General features: G+C 39.8%; 2 protein-coding genes and 1 pseudogene across 2 annotated transcripts; 1 reads left to right on the top strand and 2 right to left on the bottom strand.

Annotated features, from left to right (window-relative positions):
• Positions 1 to 3,065: 3,065 nt before the first annotated feature.
• LOC149107864 (uncharacterized) lies at positions 3,066 to 5,015 on the bottom strand (annotated as a pseudogene).
• Positions 5,016 to 16,711: 11,696 nt separating this feature from the next.
• LOC149107863 (uncharacterized) lies at positions 16,712 to 18,884 on the top strand. The gene has a single exon (XM_089295950.1). The coding sequence runs from the start codon at positions 17,442 to 17,444 to the stop codon at positions 18,882 to 18,884; it is 1,443 nt and encodes a 480-aa protein (XP_089152076.1). The 5' UTR covers positions 16,712 to 17,441.
• Positions 18,881 to 19,824, bottom strand: LOC149107862 (uncharacterized). Its single transcript, XM_089295977.1, has one exon. It carries the CDS (start codon positions 19,805 to 19,807, stop codon positions 18,887 to 18,889), a length of 921 nt encoding a protein of 306 aa, XP_089152103.1. The 5' UTR covers positions 19,808 to 19,824; the 3' UTR covers positions 18,881 to 18,886.
• Between the last annotated feature and the right edge of the window lie 95 nt (positions 19,825 to 19,919).

Below are 19,919 nucleotides of genomic sequence, written 5' to 3'. Positions count from 1 at the left end.
TTAATGACTTTGCATGTGAAGGTTTTTGTAAATTCGCAGTCGATGAAGGTGTGATTTTTGGAGTCTGGCTCACCACAGTAGATGCAGTCACTGTCTTTTTTTATCCCATATCTGAAGAGTTCTTTCTTTGTAATGACAATCCTATGGATAAGTTTGAATTGGAATTCTTTCAACTTATTTTCTTTGCATGTTTTTGAAGCCCTTTTAAAAACATCTGTCCAATTCTCAGTGTCTATTGAAATATCTCTTTTCCATCTTTCCGGCCAGTATGAGGTGATTGGTGTTTCTTAACAAGAAGTAGGCGGTAATAGTCTCTTGCCTTATACGTTTCAAAATTGATTTGATTAGTTTCGTTCACTAAAAAAGATTTCCAGTTTTCTCTATAATTAAAGATCGAGTTTTGCTCTAGGACTCGCGCTCTGTTCTTCAAGCTCACAGGAATTGCACTCAAGATTTGATAGAACTGGAGAAAGTTTGTGTTACAATGATATTTAGCGTGAAATTCTTGAAAAGTTAGGTATTGACCGTTTCCATTAAAAAGCTGTTGGATCGTGTGGATACCCTTGATAAACCATTCCGTTATAAATAGCGGTTTTCCATGAACTAAGATTTCTTTGTTATTAAAGAGAATGGTTTCGGTTCCTTGATCATAATTGTACAGAGTCTTGATTTCATCAAATGCAATAAGTATGTCTCTGTAGAATGTTGGAATGTGCCTTAAATATTTGACATCGTAGTTACATCGAAGCACGAAATTGAGACCGTGTTTGTTAAAAAAAAATAGTCCGGTACTACTTTCCAATTGCAGTTATCTTTAAAGAGAAGTCTTTTGATCCATGGAAGTCTGAGCGATTTTATCGTAAGTTCGATGTCAACCATCCGTAAGCCTCCGGTGGAAAGGTCTTGGTACATACTAGTCCGTTTTATTTTGTCCTTCTTATTTTTCCAAAGGAAACGAAACATTTTATCTTTTACCATTGGCACTATTTCCTTAGGGACGTTAACATTTGAAATTGAGTATATTAAGTTAGATAACCCCAAAGATTTAATTATCAGTACTTTTCCATAGAGTGTTAATCCTCTCGATTTCCAAATGTCTAAATTTGTCTGCAGTTTTTGTACTTTCAAATTAAAGTTCATCTGGTTATTACCTTTTTCGTCATAGGAAATATGGATTCCCATTAATTTTGTGAGAGTATTCATCCATTTCATCCCTAGTAGTTTGGTTATATTATTCAACCGTTTCCTAAACAGAATGCTTTTGTTTTCTCTACGTTGAGCACTAATCCAGAGCAATTCCCAAAAGCGCTCATAGTTTTCAGTGCTTGTTCAGCAGAAGCCACATCAGCACAAAATAAGTTGGTATCGTCTGCAAATTGGCTTAGTTTGATCTCTGAGCCCAAAATTCTGATTCCTTTTATGGTTGAGTTTTGTCTTATTTTGTTTGATAGTATTTCTGCTGTCAGGATAAACAGATATGGCGAGAGTGGGCATCCTTGTCTAACTCCTCTAGAGGGTTTAAACCAGTCCATTGCAAAACCGTTGTTCAAAGCTGCGCTTTCTATGTCCATGTAGAAGATCTCGATCCATTTTCTTAAGCTATCACCAAAATTGAATTTTTTGACAGCACTTTGAATACAAGACCATTCCAGTGAGTCAAAAGCTTTTTTAAAATCAACTGATATTAATATACCTGACGTGTTGTTCACCTGAGTTTGCTCCATAATATCACTTATTAATCTTACATTTTCTCCAATATATCTTCCTTTTATGAAGCCCGTTTGGTCCCGATGTACGAGTTTTGAGAGCATTGGCTCAATTCGCCTTGCGATGGCTTTTGATGCAATTTTATAATCCACATTAAGTAAAGTGATCGGTCGCCAATTCTGTAAAAGCAATAATTCAGCGTCGTCTTTCGGTAAAAGCGTAATTATGCCTCTACGCTGAGAGACCGATAACCTCCCATGCTCGTATGCTCCATTCAGGCTTGCTAATAGATCTGCTCCTACAAGATCAAAGAAATGCTTATAAAATTCTACCGTAAAACCATCCTCGCCTGGTGATTTTCCGTTTTCAAAAGTCTCCAATGATTTTTTACATTCTCCGTAAGTCAAAGGACCGTCTAAAGCATCTCTTTTTGCATCGTCTAATTTAGGAATTTCCATGCTTTCGGAAAATATTTCAAAGCTATCCTATGCATCTGTTGTTTGAGAATTGTACAAATTACTATAATATATTTGGATCATTGATAGAATTTGTGTTTCATCAGTAGTTGTTTCATCATTTTCCAATTTAATTTCGTTGATAGTTTTTCTATTATAGTTCTTTTTTTCCAAATTAAAAAAGTATTTTGTGGCTTTTTCGCCATCTTCTACCCAGCGGCATTTAGATCTGAAGATTGCAGCTTTACATGTACCTTTATTATTATATTGATGTTGGAGTTCTTTTTTGAGGTCATCATATTGTTTAAGAATTCCGTCAATGTTATCAAGGTTCTGGCTATTGCAGATTATTTTATCCAGCTCATCAAGTTGTTGTTTGATCTCCGCTTCATGCTTACGAATCGCCTGTGCCTTTCCTTTAGAGAACGAAATGGTTGTGCATCTTATTTCCATTTTAATCAGTTCCCAAAACAGCTGTTGTTCATTTACATAATTATATTTTTCGCGAATCTGAGGATATAATTCTAGAATTTTGGTTGTGTATTCCTCGTCCACTAATAGAGAATTATTGAATTTCCAAAAACCCGGTCCTCGAGGATTCTCGTTCGGCCACGACAATGATAATAATATCGTGTTGTGATCTGGTGCTACTGAGGTTTGGATGTCCACTTTTTAAACAAATTTTGTCAAGTGCTTGGATATTAAAAAGAAGTCTATCCTTGATTTCACGCCTAACGTTTTAGACCTGCAAGAGAACTTGCTAACATTCGGATAACGAGTTCTTTGTATATCGACAAGGTCAAGGGTATCCATGGTGATATTTACCAAATTCCTATATGCTGTTGGCCTCCAAGGAGAACCACCTTTTTTGTCTTTTTTAGATAGCGTACAATGCCAATCACCTCCTACTACAAGAGTTGTAATTTCCGATTTGTCAATTAAGAGACAATTTAGTTCTTGAATGAAACTTACTTGTTGTGTGTGGTCGTTGGGCGCGTATATATTACAAAATGACAATTTTAGACCGTTGTAAGTGAGGTTAATTAAGATTATTCTACCGTCCGCGTCACTGGATATGAAGGTCACTTTTTCTTTCACCGCTCGATTAATCAAGGTACAAACACCTTTGCTATGAGAAGTCCCGTGAGAAAAGTAAATTTCACCTCCCCATTCATTTCTCCAAACGGCTTCGTCGCTTACTTTGGAAAACGTTTCTTGTAGAAAATAAAAATTGGCCTCCTGATCTTTCAAATACGTAAAAATGCTCCTTCTCTTAACCGTATCTCTGAGACCTCTCACATTCAATGAAATTATCGAACATTTGTGTAGGTGTAATTTATGCATTTAAGGATAGATTTTTGGAATAAAAAATTCGGTTCGCATTCCCCCTCGTATTTACAATTGTGAGCACCAAAACAAAACAAAACAAAAAAATTACCAATAATGAATTTAAAAAACAGACCTATTTAAGGAGTTCCTTCGCTTAGCAATCCAGTCCGTAGTCCCTTCTTTTATTTAGCAGTCCTTTGATATTAATACAGTTTAGAGATCGTCCAAGTCCTCTACACGATAAATCCTTACCGGTGCTCCGCTTGGCGATGTCTTTACGAATATTTTTCCATCCATTGTCCAAGTGCTGGTAATGATGTTATCTTTCTTCATCTTGTTTGCTTTCCAGAAAAGCTCTCTTCGATAATTCGTAAGATTCTCGTTGATGAATATACGCTGGTCTTCTCGAGACGCGAAAGCATAGCTTGGAAATACGTCAGAGGTTTTCATGTTTTTAAGCTTGGTTCTCGCTTTGTAGAGAAGAGATTTTACTTTGTGGTTCACGAATTTGACAATTACGGGTTTAGCAGTTTTTCGTTTGAGTTTGTGTGATATTTCTATACCTTCCGGTTTGATATCGACGTTTATGGCTTCTCCGATACGGATAACAACTTCGTCGGTTGATGTGTACGCGCCTTCAGGTACGCCCAAAATTTCCAACGAATTCTTACGAGAATATTGCTCCAGGTTGTCATATTTTTCGTCTAAGTTATTCATTTCTTCAATCTGATCCTTTAGTTTCATTCTTGTGTGGTTAAGCTTGTTCCTCAACGTGTCATTTGCTTTCTCGGCTTTGGTAAGTTTCGTTTTAAGCTTCTCCGTTCCCTTTGGTTGGCATTTAGGGCGGATTTCAGCTCTAGAATTTCTTGCTTCAGTTCTTGGTTTTCCCTGAGTATCGTTGCAACTGTAGTTTGTATGTCAACTAGCATCTCCTTGATGTCAATTAGGTTTGGTTCGGGCTGAGTGGCTGCAACAGTTGGTACTTCGCCGACACTATCCGCCATATTGCATCGTTTCGAAACGTTATCTTCTTCTTCCAATGAACCTCTTTCTCCTCTTTTATGTTTCCCACTAGTCTTCTTCATTGAAATTCGCACTACATAGCATCACTCCAAGATGTGATTAAGGTCGAAAATACCAAGGAAATACTATAAAAGAAGGAAACTTAAGCTTCGCTCAGAAACTACGTCCGACCATGACGGGCTCACGCATGAATCTTTCGTGTCTTGATGATTACAAATCTTGTTAATTACAAAATATCGAGCGACAGTTAAATTTTTCTTAGCCTGCGAGCGAGCTCACGTTGGAGCACAAGGGCGCGTGGCATAGCGGCGAGTGCGTAGTCGGGCGGCGAAGCTGCGAGACAAGAAAGTAAAGTTTGTGCCTTTTCACCAGACTTCTTCCCGCCGCATCGCATTGCTCTTTGCCGCTCGCGCGCGTGACTCAAAGGTGAGCCTTCTCGCAGGCTAAGTTCTTCTAAAGTCGCCCTCTGTCTTTAAAGCATGTCAGATAGGAAAAGATGTAACACACTCTAGATAGTTTTTTCCTCTGGTCGCAGGGGAAGTAACTCGATATCATTTCAGTTTCTTTTTGAGCAATTATTGCGTGAATATCTGTGAACATGCACAAATGTCATAAACGGTCTTATGACAAAATCACGTGAACCCAACAATTTCGTTTTTGTTACCACTTGGCACGTCAGATGCTGTGAAACTGAAATGCTTTTATGAATCAGCAATGTCAATTACACGAGCGACCCTATTATGAACAGTGACACACGGAAGTCTCTGTGCAATTTTTCTTGACGAAAGCGGACGGCTAACCGCAGACTACTGCGCAACGGTAAGTTACTCATTATTTAGTTTTAAAAGAATATTTGATTTCAAGTTCGACTGATAAAAATTACCATACCCATTTTGCTCATTCGGGATATCAAAAAAAACCTCCTCGTATAGTTGTATGGCCTAGTGGCTATTATCTTGAGATCCCAGATCAAATGCTCTTGGCACTAATAATCTGCTAACAGTTTGTTAGTGACCTTCATAAGCAAATGCTTTATTTCCCTCTTAACTAGTTTTTCGAATTTACCACATTCAGAGTTGCAATGAATCAATCCACCCCAAGTAGAAGTGAACACCTTAATCATGACAGGTTGATCCTGAACTGAGGTTTCTTTTCGCCACAAACAGATGTTCTATAAATACTGCCCTTAATGTACGGAAGAACAAAAAAAAAAAAAAAAAAAAAAGGAACAAAAGCAATATTAAGTACCGCAAACACGAATTGAATCTTCTTATGTAGTTTGGTTTAGCTCCATTAAAACTTCTTTCGATTTTGTTCGATCTTGATAACTTCAAAACCGCGTATTACATTAAGCTGCCGGAAGGACGAAACTACTAAGTATAACGAGAAAAAAAATACCAGGACAATTTCTTTAGACGACCTCTGGAGGCGTATTTCCTGCCGCTTGAGATAAAATTCACTCCTCACAGTTCATTTTAGTGACACCGTGGAGTTAAGAAACGATTCGCAATTTGCTGTTTGTCAATGCGTATCCCGCCATTAATTTTTAAAGAGCGCATATTAGGCTTCTGCGAAGAAGTGTCATATCCCGTACCCTGCCTCTTGTTCAAACCCATCGCGCATTCTGCCAAACCCCGGCGTAATATATATCATCCTTTTTTCTGAATGTTTCATAGAATTCAATTTCGACCCTTTCCAATCTGAAATTCCCTGTGGTAGGTATAACTTCTCCTTTATTTTTTGGTCTTTTCTTAACCAATTAACAATTAAATGTAGTCGAGACTAATAGCAAACTCGAAGCTGTTTGGTTCTGTGACTTCACGGCCCGTCGGCAACGAGAATTAGGACGAATATCATCAAGAGACTGACACAAATAATAAATTTACGGTGTCCCTGTGTGTGAAATTGTCATTTAATACTTTGACATTTAAAAGATCGATGAACTAAAGTATCAAACAACATTGGACATGACGAAATTATTCCGAGCGGTCTGGTTTTTTATCGGTGAACATAGAAAAGCTCATAAACGGCCTAATGCAAAATTCAGGTGCAGACAGCAATTTATCTTGTTGTTTCCGCTTATGACGTCAGATGCTGGGAAACTGAAATAGTTTTACGGATGAATAATTTATGTCAGCAACAGAATTATCAACAGTAATACTCAAACACCCTTCTGTACACAAACTACTGCGCAACGGTAAGTTAGTCGCTGTTGGCGGCTTCTGCTAATGAAATTTTACCATATCCGTCTTGTTTATTCGGGATACCAGAAAAACGCCCCAGTCGATTTTATTGCGCTTTGGTTAAAGCACGAAGGTCTCGAATTTAAACCTTTGCTAGCAGTAATCTGTCAGGAGAAGATATGTGACCTGCCTTCGCTAGCTTAAGTTATTACTACACATCCTTCCCGACTTCAGGCTTGAGCCAATAGACTGCAATAAATTGATAACACACCTTTTATTATAGCTGGTTTTCACATGACGTCACCAAAATTCGAAGTACAAAACTATTGATCTTCCTGAGATTTTACTATGATGATGTATAAGAGCAGCTGAAAACTAATATTCATACAAATTTTCGCTTCGAATGGGTTCTTGGGTTTGTGATACACTACGTTTGAATTTCTATGCGTGACACGGCATTTACATGACGGTCTAGAGAGCTGTCATGATGGTTAAAAAAGTGACTTATTTCGGGAAACTTGGCTATCTGAACAGTTCGTGTCTTAGAAAAAGTATTATTTTAATGTTTTAGAGTTCCTCGAGGGATAAATTCACGCTTTTGTAGCAAAACTCAGTGACAGATGTTTCTCTTGGTTTCCGGCCACCACGTTGGTGCCCATACCGACGGGCACCAGCATGGCGTCTCCATACAAATCTCTATAAATTTGGGTAAAAAATTTTTCCGCATATCTCGCATGAGAAAAATTGCTGTGACCAGAATTTTGGCGAGAGTCTTTGTATATTTACCTTCTTTCATATCCCAGATTCTGGGACTTTATCTATTGACCGGTTTTGACTTTTATTTTAATCTATTTTGAATTGCGTGACACTGAAAACCAGCATATAGTTCGCTAAGGAAGAAATTGTCTCGATATCCCGAATCAAATGCTTTTGCCAGCACTAGTCTGCTAGCACTCTATTAGTGACCTGTTTTAGCTAATGTCTCATGTCTCTACTAACCAGTTATCAGCGAATACGTTCAGGGTTGGGATAAGACTGTAGTGGATCAAGAACACACCTCTATGATAGTCACTTTACAAAGACGTTGATCATTTCCTACCCGTAACAAGAAGCTAACTCTATCGTTGAACGGGTCTCTTTCAGTTACGAAATGCTGTACACATAAAGTTACCTCACCGTAAAGATAAAAACTAACACAAATTTGGCATGTTTTGTTTTAGCTAGCTTAAGTTATTACTACACATCCTTCCCGACTTCAGGCTTGAGCCGATAGACTGCAATAATCGATAACACACCTTTTATTATAGTTCGTTAAGGAAGAAATTGTCCATTTCTCACACCGACTCAAGAAGAGCAATACCCTGAGTTCTCCTTCCGCTGGAACAAAATGCTTCACGCACAACTGAGCCTTACTGTGCTAACAAAAAAAGGTTTTGGTATGGGATTGTTTTGTACAAGCAACAGTACTAACTCCACTTTAGTAGTACACAAATAGCTTGATTTACCCGCAGCAACACTTCGTTCGACTTTCTAGGTTTGTTACTCGGGTGGCGCATCAAACTAGACAATTTCCACCCGATACCCTCCTGGAGGGGGTGGGGGAGGCACTTAGAACAACGAGGAATAAAATCTGACCAGTCAGTTTTATTTTGTTAAGATCAGTTCTTTAGGTGTATTTTGTGTTTCTTGAGCTAATAATGTATTCCCTAAGAGAGCAGTTCCGCTTGAACAAAAGTACAAAATACGTTTCTCACCGAAATGCTTCGTAGTTTTCAGTTTTCAAAGGAAGCTCTGCTATGGTAAGCAGCTAATCTTGTATTGTTTGTCCTCTCAGTTGAGAATGACAACTTGTTACCATATTCATAAAAAAGAAACATAGGGAAAGTTGAATTCGAACTCGAAGCTTGTTTGTTCTGTGATTTGCTTAGCGGAAGTCATAAATGGCTTTATCAGTGCAAAGTTCACGTGCATACGGCAATTTCTTTTTCCTATTTTTTCTCTTTCCGCTTGTGGCGTCAGATGCTTTGAAACTGAAATAATTTTGTGGAACCATAATTTATGCGAACAACACGCTATATTAACAATGTCACATAGACCCCCCTCTGCAGTTTTTCTTGAGGAGAGCAAACGGCTGTACACAGTCTGCTGCGTAACGGTAAGTTAGCCGTAATTATATTTTGTTTCTAACATTGTATAATTTCGGCTTCCACTGTTAACAGTTACCATATCCATCTCGCTTATTCGGGATATCCCGAAAACCTCCTCATATCATTGTATGGCTTAGTGTTTATGGTCTCGATATCCCGAATCAAATGCTTTTGCCAGCACTGTTAGTACTCTATTAGTGACCTGCTTTAGCTAATGCCTCATGTCCCTACCAACCGGTTATGAGCGAACACATTCAGGGTTGAGATAAGACTATAATGGATCACGAACACACCTCTATGATAGTCACTAAGACGTTGATCATCCCCCAACCCTAAGTTAACAGGGGCGTAACCAGGATTTTTCAAATAAGGGGGGGGGGGGGGGGGGGTCGCACTCTGTCAAAGTGAGAGTACTCACCAGATTTTCATTTTTTTTTTTTTTTTTTACACGACTTTCGTTACAATACTTTAGTACTTTACTATACATAATAAACAGGACTTACGGTTTAACGCAACTAATTCACACTCACTCACGTACACACACTACGAACAAGTTTACATAGCAAAGTCACACCTATTTGAGCCTGACACATTCTAAGTTACTCAACTAATTCTAGTATTTATATTGCCCACTTCATCCTAAACATATCTAAATTATTATTTTTCAGTCTCATACTTTAATTTGACTTTTGATTTAAAACCTCATATACTTGGAAGTTCTTTATTCCTTCTACACGCCCATAAATAAATTTCTCCTATAAGTAACAGATAATTAAGTAAGGGAAGTTCTGGTGTTAAAAGACCGATTAATATATCCTTCAAATTAAGATGTTTCTGCTGTTTTGTCAAAGATAAGTAATATACTTCGAAATCTTTCCAGAAAGAAATTGAATAAGAGCAATCATAAAAGAAATGCTGCATTGTTTCTGATTCACGTTTGCAGAAAGAACATAGATAATCTGCAATGTACCCGATTTTGTGTAATTTGGAATTCGTGTAGAGAAAAAAGTTCAATATTTTGAACTGAAACGCCTTGACATATGGCTCAAAAGCAACCGAATGGGGAAGAGAAAAAGCTTTTTTCAGTGCCTCATCAGTTAAATTAAATTCACACTTTAATTTTCTCGCGTTATTAGGAGAGCAAGCCTTTTTACGGACAAAAAGAGAGTAATAGTCTTTCGATTTCTTTTTAGTTACATCAAAAACTCCGCAGTCAATTTTGAAGGATGGATTTAGGGCTGTATGATCTGGATCATGATAAGCATTCCTTAAATCGAACGGTACAGAGTGACGAAGACCGGTCCATTCCAGAAAGTTCGTCTTCTGTATGTGTTTTGCGATTAGTTCATAAGAATCGACGTTATTAAGATCGAAACGCAAGTCTCCCACTGTCTGAATTCCATAATTAAAGTACCTTTTATAAAAGACTGGTTTGTTGTTTATTCTTATTTCCTGGTTATTCCAAATTCGGTAAAGCCAATTAGTTTCAACCACATTATCTTTCCGAAATTCAGACCGCCATTTCAGTAGCTCCATGTAGAATTGGGAACTGACGGTTAAGTCTTTGACGTTATAGTTGCAATTAAAAATAACCAGACCACCTGTTTCTTTTAGAAGATATTCTAAATAACTTTTTCCATGCGCCAGAATTATCACCAAAGATTCTTTTCAGCCAGGCGAGACGGAGAGATTTAATCATGCTCTCAATAACAACCATTTTGATGCCTCCTCCTTCATAATCATTTATCGCAAATTTTCTCGTTACTTTGTCTTTACCTTTCCATAAAAAATTGTAAATCAAATGGTTTAATTCTTTAATTATATTTTCAGGGGTAGGTAACAAAGATGACATGTACACAACCTTCGGTAGGAGCAAAGATTTAATTATAGTCACCTTTCCGTAAAGGGATAATCCTCTAGAGGACCAGATATTAATTAATTTTTTTATCTTGTCAAGTTTTCCCGTGAAGTTTTTCAAATAGAGCATTTTTTAATCGTACGAGAAGAAGATTCCTAGGGCTTTTTTGGGATCTTGTGGCCATTTGATTCCAAGTGGTTTCATTTCACTTCCTTTTAAAGATCATATCCAGAGTCCCTCTGTCTTTGAACTATTTACCTTTAAACCTGATACTTTTTTAAATTTGTCTAGCAATTGAAAACGTTTATAGGCCGATTCTGTATCAGAGAGAACCGCCGTTGTATCATCAGCATATTGTAATAATTTGGTCTCTTGTTTATCAATAACAATTCCTTTTATCTCCACATTTTCCCTAATGGCAATTGCTAAGGTTTCAACAGCTAAAAGAAAAAGATAAGGAGACAAAGGGTCACCTTGCCTAACTCCACGTGTAAGGTTAAGATAGGCTGAAGACAGGCCATTATTTATCACACAACTTTGAATATTTTTATAAAAAGTACTTATCCATCGCTTAAATTCATGGCCAAAATTAAAGGCGTCTAGACAGTTAAACAGAAAGTTCCACTCTGAAGTGTCAAATGCTTTACGAAAATCAATAAATATCATCAAACCAGGGATATTCTTTTTTTCTGTGAAATCCATGATGTCAAGAATCGATCTTACTGTCTCACCAATATAACGATCTTTGACGTAACCAGTTTGATTGCTGTGAATGATATAGGGTAAAACATTTTTAATTCTTGAAGCAATCACTTTCGAGATTATTTTAGCATCAACATTGACCAGCGAGATGGGTCTCCAATTTTCGATTAGCGTGCGATCTTTCCCTTGTTTTTCTATTAAAATAATGACAGCTTGCTTTTGGGAATTGGACATTTCTTCCTTTACGAAGGACTCATTAATGCAATTAATGAACGGTTGACAAACAGTTTTTATAGAATTCAATTGGGATTCCGTCATTTCCTGGAGACTTGTTGTTTTGAAAAGTTTCTAAAATCTTTTTGCATTCTTCTGTGGTAATCTGGCCTTCACAGTTTAGTTTTTGTTCTTCAGATAATTGCGGTATACTTAAATTGTTTAGAAAAGACTTGATAGAATCCTTGTCTACCGCTTTAGTTTCGTACAAGTTGTAATAAAAGTTTTTTGTTCGGAAAGTATTTGGTATGGGTCTGTTGTTATAGCGCCGCTAATTACTAATTTTCTGATGTGTTTTTTAACATGATTTCTCTTTTCTAAGTTCAAAAACTACATGTACTTAGTGCTTCTTTCTCCATGCTCATGCCAGCGAGCTCTTGCACGTACAATAATTCCATTTGTTTTCTCTTCATAAAATAATTCCAGTTTCTCTTTGATTTCATTGAGCCGAGATCTGTTGTAATCATTTGGATCTTTTTCAAAACGCCGGGTAGCTTCCTCATATTCCTGTTGAATCATCCTTTCTTTGTCATTTCTCTGTTTAGCTTTTTCTTTAGAGTACCTGATAGCGTGCATTCGAATATTGTATTTAATTCAGTCCCAAACGTAACGTTTATCTGATAATTCTTTTTCCCCCTCTGATTTCCATTTAGGTATGTTAACACTCAGATAATCTAAATATTCTTCATCATTTAATAGCGAAACATTCATTTTCCACATGCCAGGTCCTTTTGCCTCTCCAATTTCGCCAAGGTTTAAACGAATTGCCGCATGATCAGTTCTTATTACAGGGATAATATCGGTTGAATTTACAAAATCGCAAAGATTATTGGAAATAAGCCAAAAATCTAGACGACACAATATAGCAGGCGATTTTTGACTCCAAGTGTAACTTTTTGTTTGAGGATTTTTAATTCTCCAGATATCGACCAGATCTGATTCACTTTGCAAACATTCTATACTGTTCACGACCGATTTCCTTGGTATCATTATTCCACCTCTTTTATCTAAAGTTGGGTTTAATGGACAATTGAAATCTCCGCCTACAATAACGTTCTCCTCGGAATCTAAATTTTCAGTTTGAAGCAAAGTATGCAATTTCTTAAAAAATTGGATCGAGTCTTTATTTTTGTTTGGTGCATAAATATTGACAAGTACATCTACTTTATCATCAACTTGAACTTTAGAAATAATAAAGCGCCCAAGGGATCCGGAACTGTACAAAGCACTGTACAATTCACCTTGTTGTTTATCAGTATTGCGGTACCACATGAATTTGGACTACCATGTGAAAAAAGCATTTTTCCGCCCCATTCATGTTGCCATTGATTTTCTGTTGCTTTATTTGAATGCGTTTCCTGTAAGAAAAATCACGTCTGCATTCTTTCTGCGACACCATGTGAAAATGGTGCGTCTTTTTTTTGAAATTGCTAACTCCCCTTACGTTCAAAGAAACTATTTTTAAAGCAGCTGACGAGACTTTAACATCCACAAACAATAAGCTCCAAATCTAAAAGCTAAAATTCTCAACAAAAGAGTGAAGGTTGAAGAAATTAAGAACAACCATAATAACTTTATTCCCGATTGTTTTGAGTTAAATACAAACGACAACTTTCTTCGCTTACAGCTCAATAGTGCGATTGCTACAAACAAACCTCCCACTGAAATAAAACTGAGTAATTTACAACAAGAGAACACACATAAACAAATAAACACATAATCCACCTCTAAGAATGAAAGATGGAACAAATTAAACTCCATCTAACATTCAGAGCTCCCGCCTTAACTAGCCGTTGAATGCAATTTGTAAAACTTTCTGCCCGCCAAATCGATATCAAATCACAAAAATAATAATTTATATGGAAATAGCCGTTACCTCTCAAATATAATGGAGAAACGTAATTAAAAGTGCATAGCTTAACCAAACAGAATATTACACTGGAACGAATTTACCATTAATATAGAGTTTGTCCGGTTCTGCTTTACTAAAAGATACCTTAATACCGTTTCTTTTTGCTTCCTTTAAGGTAATTCCTCTGAAATAAAAGTGACAATAGATTTTTGTTCAAACTTTGTCCACTGAATATTTGTCATATGATGACTTCAATTTTGAAATAAAAAAGGGGGGTGCCCATGCTCATTAAGGAGCAATGAGGCATTGAAAATGCCCCATTTTGGCATTATTTAATGCTTATCATAAGAACGCATTCCCAGTAATTGTAACATCTTTGTGAGCCCGGACTCATAAGAACACGCATTAAACTACAGTCAATACAATGTGTCGGACACAAATAAACGTTTTAAGTGTGATTCAGACGGAAAGCTAAATCCTTCATTAAAAATTTGAACCAAATTTCTTGACGTGGTTACCGACTGCAAAATAGAAAAGACCACAGTGTATCTGCTATTTTTCTTATTTATTCAATTTTCAACAATAGAAATTAAATCAGTCTTTTCTCACGCAAAGCTTATGATTAGTTGATTACAATGACTGGAAAAAAAATTGGGGTGCCCGTGCTCGTTGGTGAGCTAGAGCCATTTTTCAACTGACAGAGCTCAATATCAAGGCAAATCCGTCATGTTTTCAATGTGCGCGTGCACGAGCCCGCGCTAATGACGCCATAAATTATGCGCAGTAAGGATGCGCAATGCAAATGTGAGAAATGACCTTAACTTCGACATTTGTTTTCGTCGGCACTCGATAATTTCTTGCGGATAATCTTCTAGAACTTTAATCTCGGGGTCTCGAAGATGAAACGAAGCTCTCAATACCATCTCGCGATCCTGGTAACGCAGAAATCTTGCTATAATCGGTCGTGTTTTTCTAAAAGCGGGTTTTCCCAAACGATGTACTCTCTGCAATTCAAATTTCTTTTCCGGTTCTTCAAATCCAAGGCCATTCTTCAGAAATTCAAATAGCAGATCGCGTGTATTTATCGCCTCGCTGACTTCTGAGTCGCCCTTTGTTTCTTTTTCAGCCAGGCCAAAGAATTTCAAATTCTCCCTACGGCTGTAGGCTTCCTCATAAAGTTGCTTCGTATGTAGGTCTTCTTTAGCAGCTTCAAGAAACTTCATCCTCAATTTTATGTCATCCAGTTCTCTATCTAACCATTTTAAACCTTCACCCATCTGCTGCAGTTTATTATCAGTGTCGTTTTCATGTCGTTTTCGCAACTGTTGTAGGTTGTTTGCTTAAAAAAAGGCTACGCCCCTGAAGTAGAACCTAACTATCACAGAACGGGTCTCTTTCAGTTACGAAATGCTGTACACATACTGGCCTCACTGTTAGGACGATAACTAACATAAATTTGGCATGTTTTGTTCTAGCAATATCATGAGCAGTAGTATATAGGGGATTGGACAAATACCGTTTCGCAGAGGGAGCTTTATTTCACCTTATCGCAGCCCCCACCATCAAGTCCGGCCCTCACAAGCTCGGGCCGGTTGAACCTGGGGGCTGCGAAACGGTGAAATTCAGCTCCCTCTTTGAAACAGTATTTGACCAATCCCCTATATACTACTTACAACAACGAGTACCGACAATTAGAAACAAGCGAGCCCGTTGTTATACCGCCCGAGCCGGGATGACTCGAGCGCCAAACAAGTGCGGGTGGCTGATGCGGGGCCGGAAAGAAAGCTGCGGACTTTCCGAGGCCATTCAAAACCTCCCTCCAGAGCTCCGTGAGATGATTCTCAAGGAGTACATCGCGATAAAAATCAAGGAAAAAAAGGAAATGGGGTGGGGTGAGGTACACGAGAACATTTTAAAACTGCCATTCTGTGAACTCAAGCAGCAGATTTCCCCAATGATAATATGCTTCGAATATCCCGACTACCCTTTCGAGGGGAAATGTTTCCACTGTTTAGATGAGGGAACTGTTCATGAAATGGCGCTGACGGAGGTAATGCCTCTCATTGAAGCCAACCCTGAGTACAAGGGTTTTTTAAAAACCATGTTCCTGGTATGGCTATTATTATCACGAATTGTTCATTTCCGACGGCATATTGCTTTAGCGAAAAACTTCAGCACCCGCCTCAGCAATCGCAGCGACGACTTCGCGCGTAATATCGCGAGCCTCTTTTTGCCACTCAGGTGTGAAATATTCATTCAAAAGAAACGCAACCAAGTGGAAGCAGACAATCATGTTTTTGTAACATGCAAACAAAACCGTCTGTTTCTAAAAGTCAGTTCGAAGCGGGAGGGTTCGTGATTTTTATCATTTCCGCTTCAACTTTGCCGCGGATGTCATTCTCCATTTTCTTGACATCAACCTCGGTAAGCCCTCTCTTCGACGGTTGGCGAAGAATCTTTGCTCGGACCTGATCTTTCAGAAAGTTGTACTGCTGAAACTCGGAAAGGATTGTGTCGAACTCGTGGGAAGACACCTCGTTGTTGTTCAAAGCGTTGGAGAGCAGTCTGTTGACGGTATCCCGCTTGGCAACGGCGAGCGTGGTGATCTCTTGATGCTTCTTTATTTTCGAGTCGAGTTTTTTGCTGGCGATTATCAGCCCCGACGAAATGAGAGAGAAGCATCCACCAGCGCCGCCAAGAGGAACTGCTGCCGGCAGGCCAACCACAGACAGAGCGGAGCCAAAACTCGCGCTGGAAAACGCTGCGGAGAGAACGCTGGAGCCTGCAGCGCCCCAATTAACGAACTTTCTCGCGCGTTTGTATTTTTTGGCAACGAGGCGATAGTGGTGGACCTCACCGGCCAAAGTGTTGGAAATCTCGTTGACCTTCTGCAAACGGAAATTTTGAGAAGGCTCCACCAGCGCCGGATATAGAGGGTCGGCAGGCGGCGCGCTTGGTGGCAACAGATTTGCCGAAGACATTGCGTATATATAGAAATTTAATTTAACTCTAATTCAAAAAGAAGTGGCAAGCCCTTGAAATCAAAGAGTTCACCGTTTTCATCTTTGACGCTGATGGTGATGCTATTTATGAAAGCGCCTGTAGAGCAGTCTCGCAAGACCTGTTGCGGAGAAGCCTGGTAGTTTACCTTTTCAAAAGGGTTTCCTTTCACATCAAACGAGGCCAAGACATCTGACCTTTTGCCATTGAACAGATTCTTTTGTTTGTCGATCAAGTCGCAATGAATGAAATATGTCGCAGGAGAGCCAAGCTTTTTCACGAAACCAAGCATATTGGCCAAATCGCGATCAAATTCGATAGGTTTTGCCCCAGAACCAAAATTTCTGATTACAAGCTGGCCAAGAGGTTGGTTTATTGCTGTTTTCAACGCTTTATATTGATATTTTTCGAACAGACCCTCAATTTCTTTTGCCATTCTTTCTAAACTGTAGTGCCCTGGGACTATTTTACCGACTGATACGGCTTTGTCGTTGTCTTTATCTCCCAAGGTGGCCGAACCTTCTCTTGTCGAATTGTACCAGCTGTTGTACAAACTGCAAGAAATGAGTTTCATGAAATCGACTCTCGGTATCGGCTTTTCAAAATTGATAGTCTCTCCGTTCTGTTGCGTGACAATTGTGAGAACAACCATTTTATATTTAACAAATAAAATTGTGTTCAAATAATATGGCGAATTTGTGGAATGGTCCTGCGTTAAAAAAAGCGGAGGCGGCGAAGAAAAAGGCGTGGACAAACTTTTTAAACCGCTTCCCCAAAGCGGACAAAAGCCGGTTCGTTTCGTAAGGAAGCGTCGACGAGAGAAATAACGTGACCGCGGAGGTGTTTTTCAAAGAAAGCGAAGACTCGTTTCAAAGCGTCTTCGGCTCAGACAGAAAATATTGGAGCGCCGAAATGAAAGAAGCGCTCGGTTTGGGAGACAGCGATGGTTTTCCTTATCAATTGTCGCCCCTCGGTTCAAAAGTTTCCCTGCCAATCCCTGCGGTACCTTTCGACGGCAAAGCACCAAGCTTGAAGAAAATATTCGACGATGCAATCCAAATATACGTCACGCCTGACCAATATTTCACAACGAAATTCAGAGAAATATTTCAAGACACCAAAATCAAACACACGTCTGGAACCGAATCAAAACACTGGTTAGGAGGGCCAGACATGAAATATTGGCCGCAACAGCTCAACTTCGCGGTTTTCTGCGCGACACAGGGGTGCGGAGTTTCTCGCGAAATCTTTGAGAGCGGGATGAATCTCCCCCCGCAGATAAGAGCTTTCTACAAATTCCACGTGTATTTCACGGTCAGGCGAATTTTGTTCCAGCTAGGGGGTTTTCAGAGCATAAGCGCTTTGCCCGGAGACCCGACGTTCGACCAGATGAATAATCATTACGACGTCGCTTCGTATAAAAGGATATGCGGCGAATTCGGAATAGACTCATCAAGCGACTTCAGATTTACTTCGGGTGCAAATAGTGGTTTGGGGGTGTTGTATGTTAAGCCTTGGGGGGAATCGCCAACAAAAACAGATTATAAGTATCCTGATTGGAACAAGTTTAGCGACGAAGGTGGAAAACTGATTAAGGGGGACCTTATTGAGTTTATACAGCCCGATGTTTTTGGAGATAGGCAGTTCGACTGGTTTGCGCCCAACACCGCGAATGGTTTGACGCAGGCGGGCTTGTCGAGAATCAACCAGTCAATCGAGGCTTTCGTTTACTGCATCTTGGGCGCGCAAGTCAACGTCCGCAGCAGCATTCTCGGTTCTGGTGGCAGGGCGAAAGAAGCCCAGAGCGAGTTCCTAGTGCTGATGGAAGACGAGATCAGACAGCCCGACTTGGCCAAGAGCGTGCAAAGGTACCAGCTCGCGGTGGATCAAGCGAAGGTCAGGCTAAATCTCGCTGTAGCCCCCATGGCCTGGCTCATGCCCGCGCAAATGATAATAAACACCGCAAGCACGATCGGTTACAACAACAAGCTGAAACAGGCGGTCTCCGGGATGAAACTTGGGGTGAACAACGAGGTAAACCCGGGGACAAAAAAAGCTGGTCTCAAACTAATGGCAGGCGGCCCGTCAAAAATTAACCCACCCAACAGCCACCCGTCCAACCCGATACACAAAGCCGCAACAGCCGAATCAAGGAGGGGCAAGCCCCTCGACCCGGGGCGTGGGGTGGAACCCCACAGGAAACCATCTTCGTCCGAAACTCAGCAAGCGCAACCAACAGCGCAAAAAATAGAGCCCACGGTTCCAGATAAAACACCGCAACATGAAATTAACAAAACGGCTGTAATTGTCGGTGTACTCGTATTGTCGGCGTTGCTGTTCATGGCTTGGCGGTAAAGTTAACGCTGCTTCTTAAAATATTGTTCGAACAAAAAGGCCACCGCGGCAAGAACGAGCAACCAGGTGTGCTCGGCCAGAAACCCGACGACTTGGCCGGCGGCTTTGAAAAGGAAGCTCACAATCGAGCCAATCAGCCCGGGCAGCAGAGAACCAGGTTTCGCGGCAATATCTTTGAGGCCATTTCCCAAAGCTTTTCCGGTGGCTTTCAAACCTCTGGTGAGGACCCCGATGACAGCTCCGATTGTGGTCCCGGCGACGATAAGAATAGCGACCAAGGTCACGCCATGTGTTTTGAAGATCTCTTTGACCCTTTCCAAGAGAGGCCGCCCCCTTTCCCTTTCCGTGATCTGAGTTTGCAAACGCGCGATCTCCTCGTTTCTTTCTGCCACTCTGCCTTCTGCGGCTTCTTTGTCGGAGGGCGAGGCATTCTCATCTTGGATGATTGCCTGGTCTTCCTCGTTTTGGCGCTGCAGCTCGCTTTCCTGCTCTTTCAGGTCGTCCAGCGGTTTTGTTTGGTTTAGCCTTTCTTCGACGTTGTTTCTTTCGCTTTCTTTTGCCGCGAGGCTGGCTCTAAGTCTGTCGACCTTTGCTTGTTCTTCTTCTCTGTTTTTTGCTTGTTTTTCAAGCGCGGCCACCTCTGTTTTTGCGTTTTCTAAATCTGTTCGTAAATTCTTTTGCAGTTGCTTCAGCCTGCGCAGTTCTGCTTCACTTTCAACATTGGAACCATACTCATCATGAAATTCATCAATCTTTCTTTGGTTTCTCTCTATTCGTTGCCTAAGCTCCTGCACCTCTTGTAAGGCTTTTTCCCTTTCCGCGGCGAGCGTTTCTGCCTCTTTTAATTGCTTTTCAGCGTCTTTCAAATTTTGTCGGACGGTTCTTAGGGTCTCATTTTCTTGATCAATAACTTCTTGTGCCATCGGGCCAAGAGAGTCTTTGATCTCTTTTGAAAGTTGCGGGTTTAGATGTTGCTTGCCTGTACTCTTTTCTTTGGTGAAGAGTTTACAAAGTTTTTTGCCAAAGCCCTGCCTT

Source organism: Orbicella faveolata, unplaced genomic scaffold (genome assembly GCF_042242905.1).
Source record: "Orbicella faveolata isolate gen_17 unplaced genomic scaffold, um_ofav_v1 contig_26, whole genome shotgun sequence".
Lineage (NCBI taxonomy): Eukaryota > Metazoa > Cnidaria > Anthozoa > Scleractinia > Merulinidae > Orbicella > Orbicella faveolata.
This window is presented reverse-complemented; position numbering and strand designations above follow the sequence as displayed.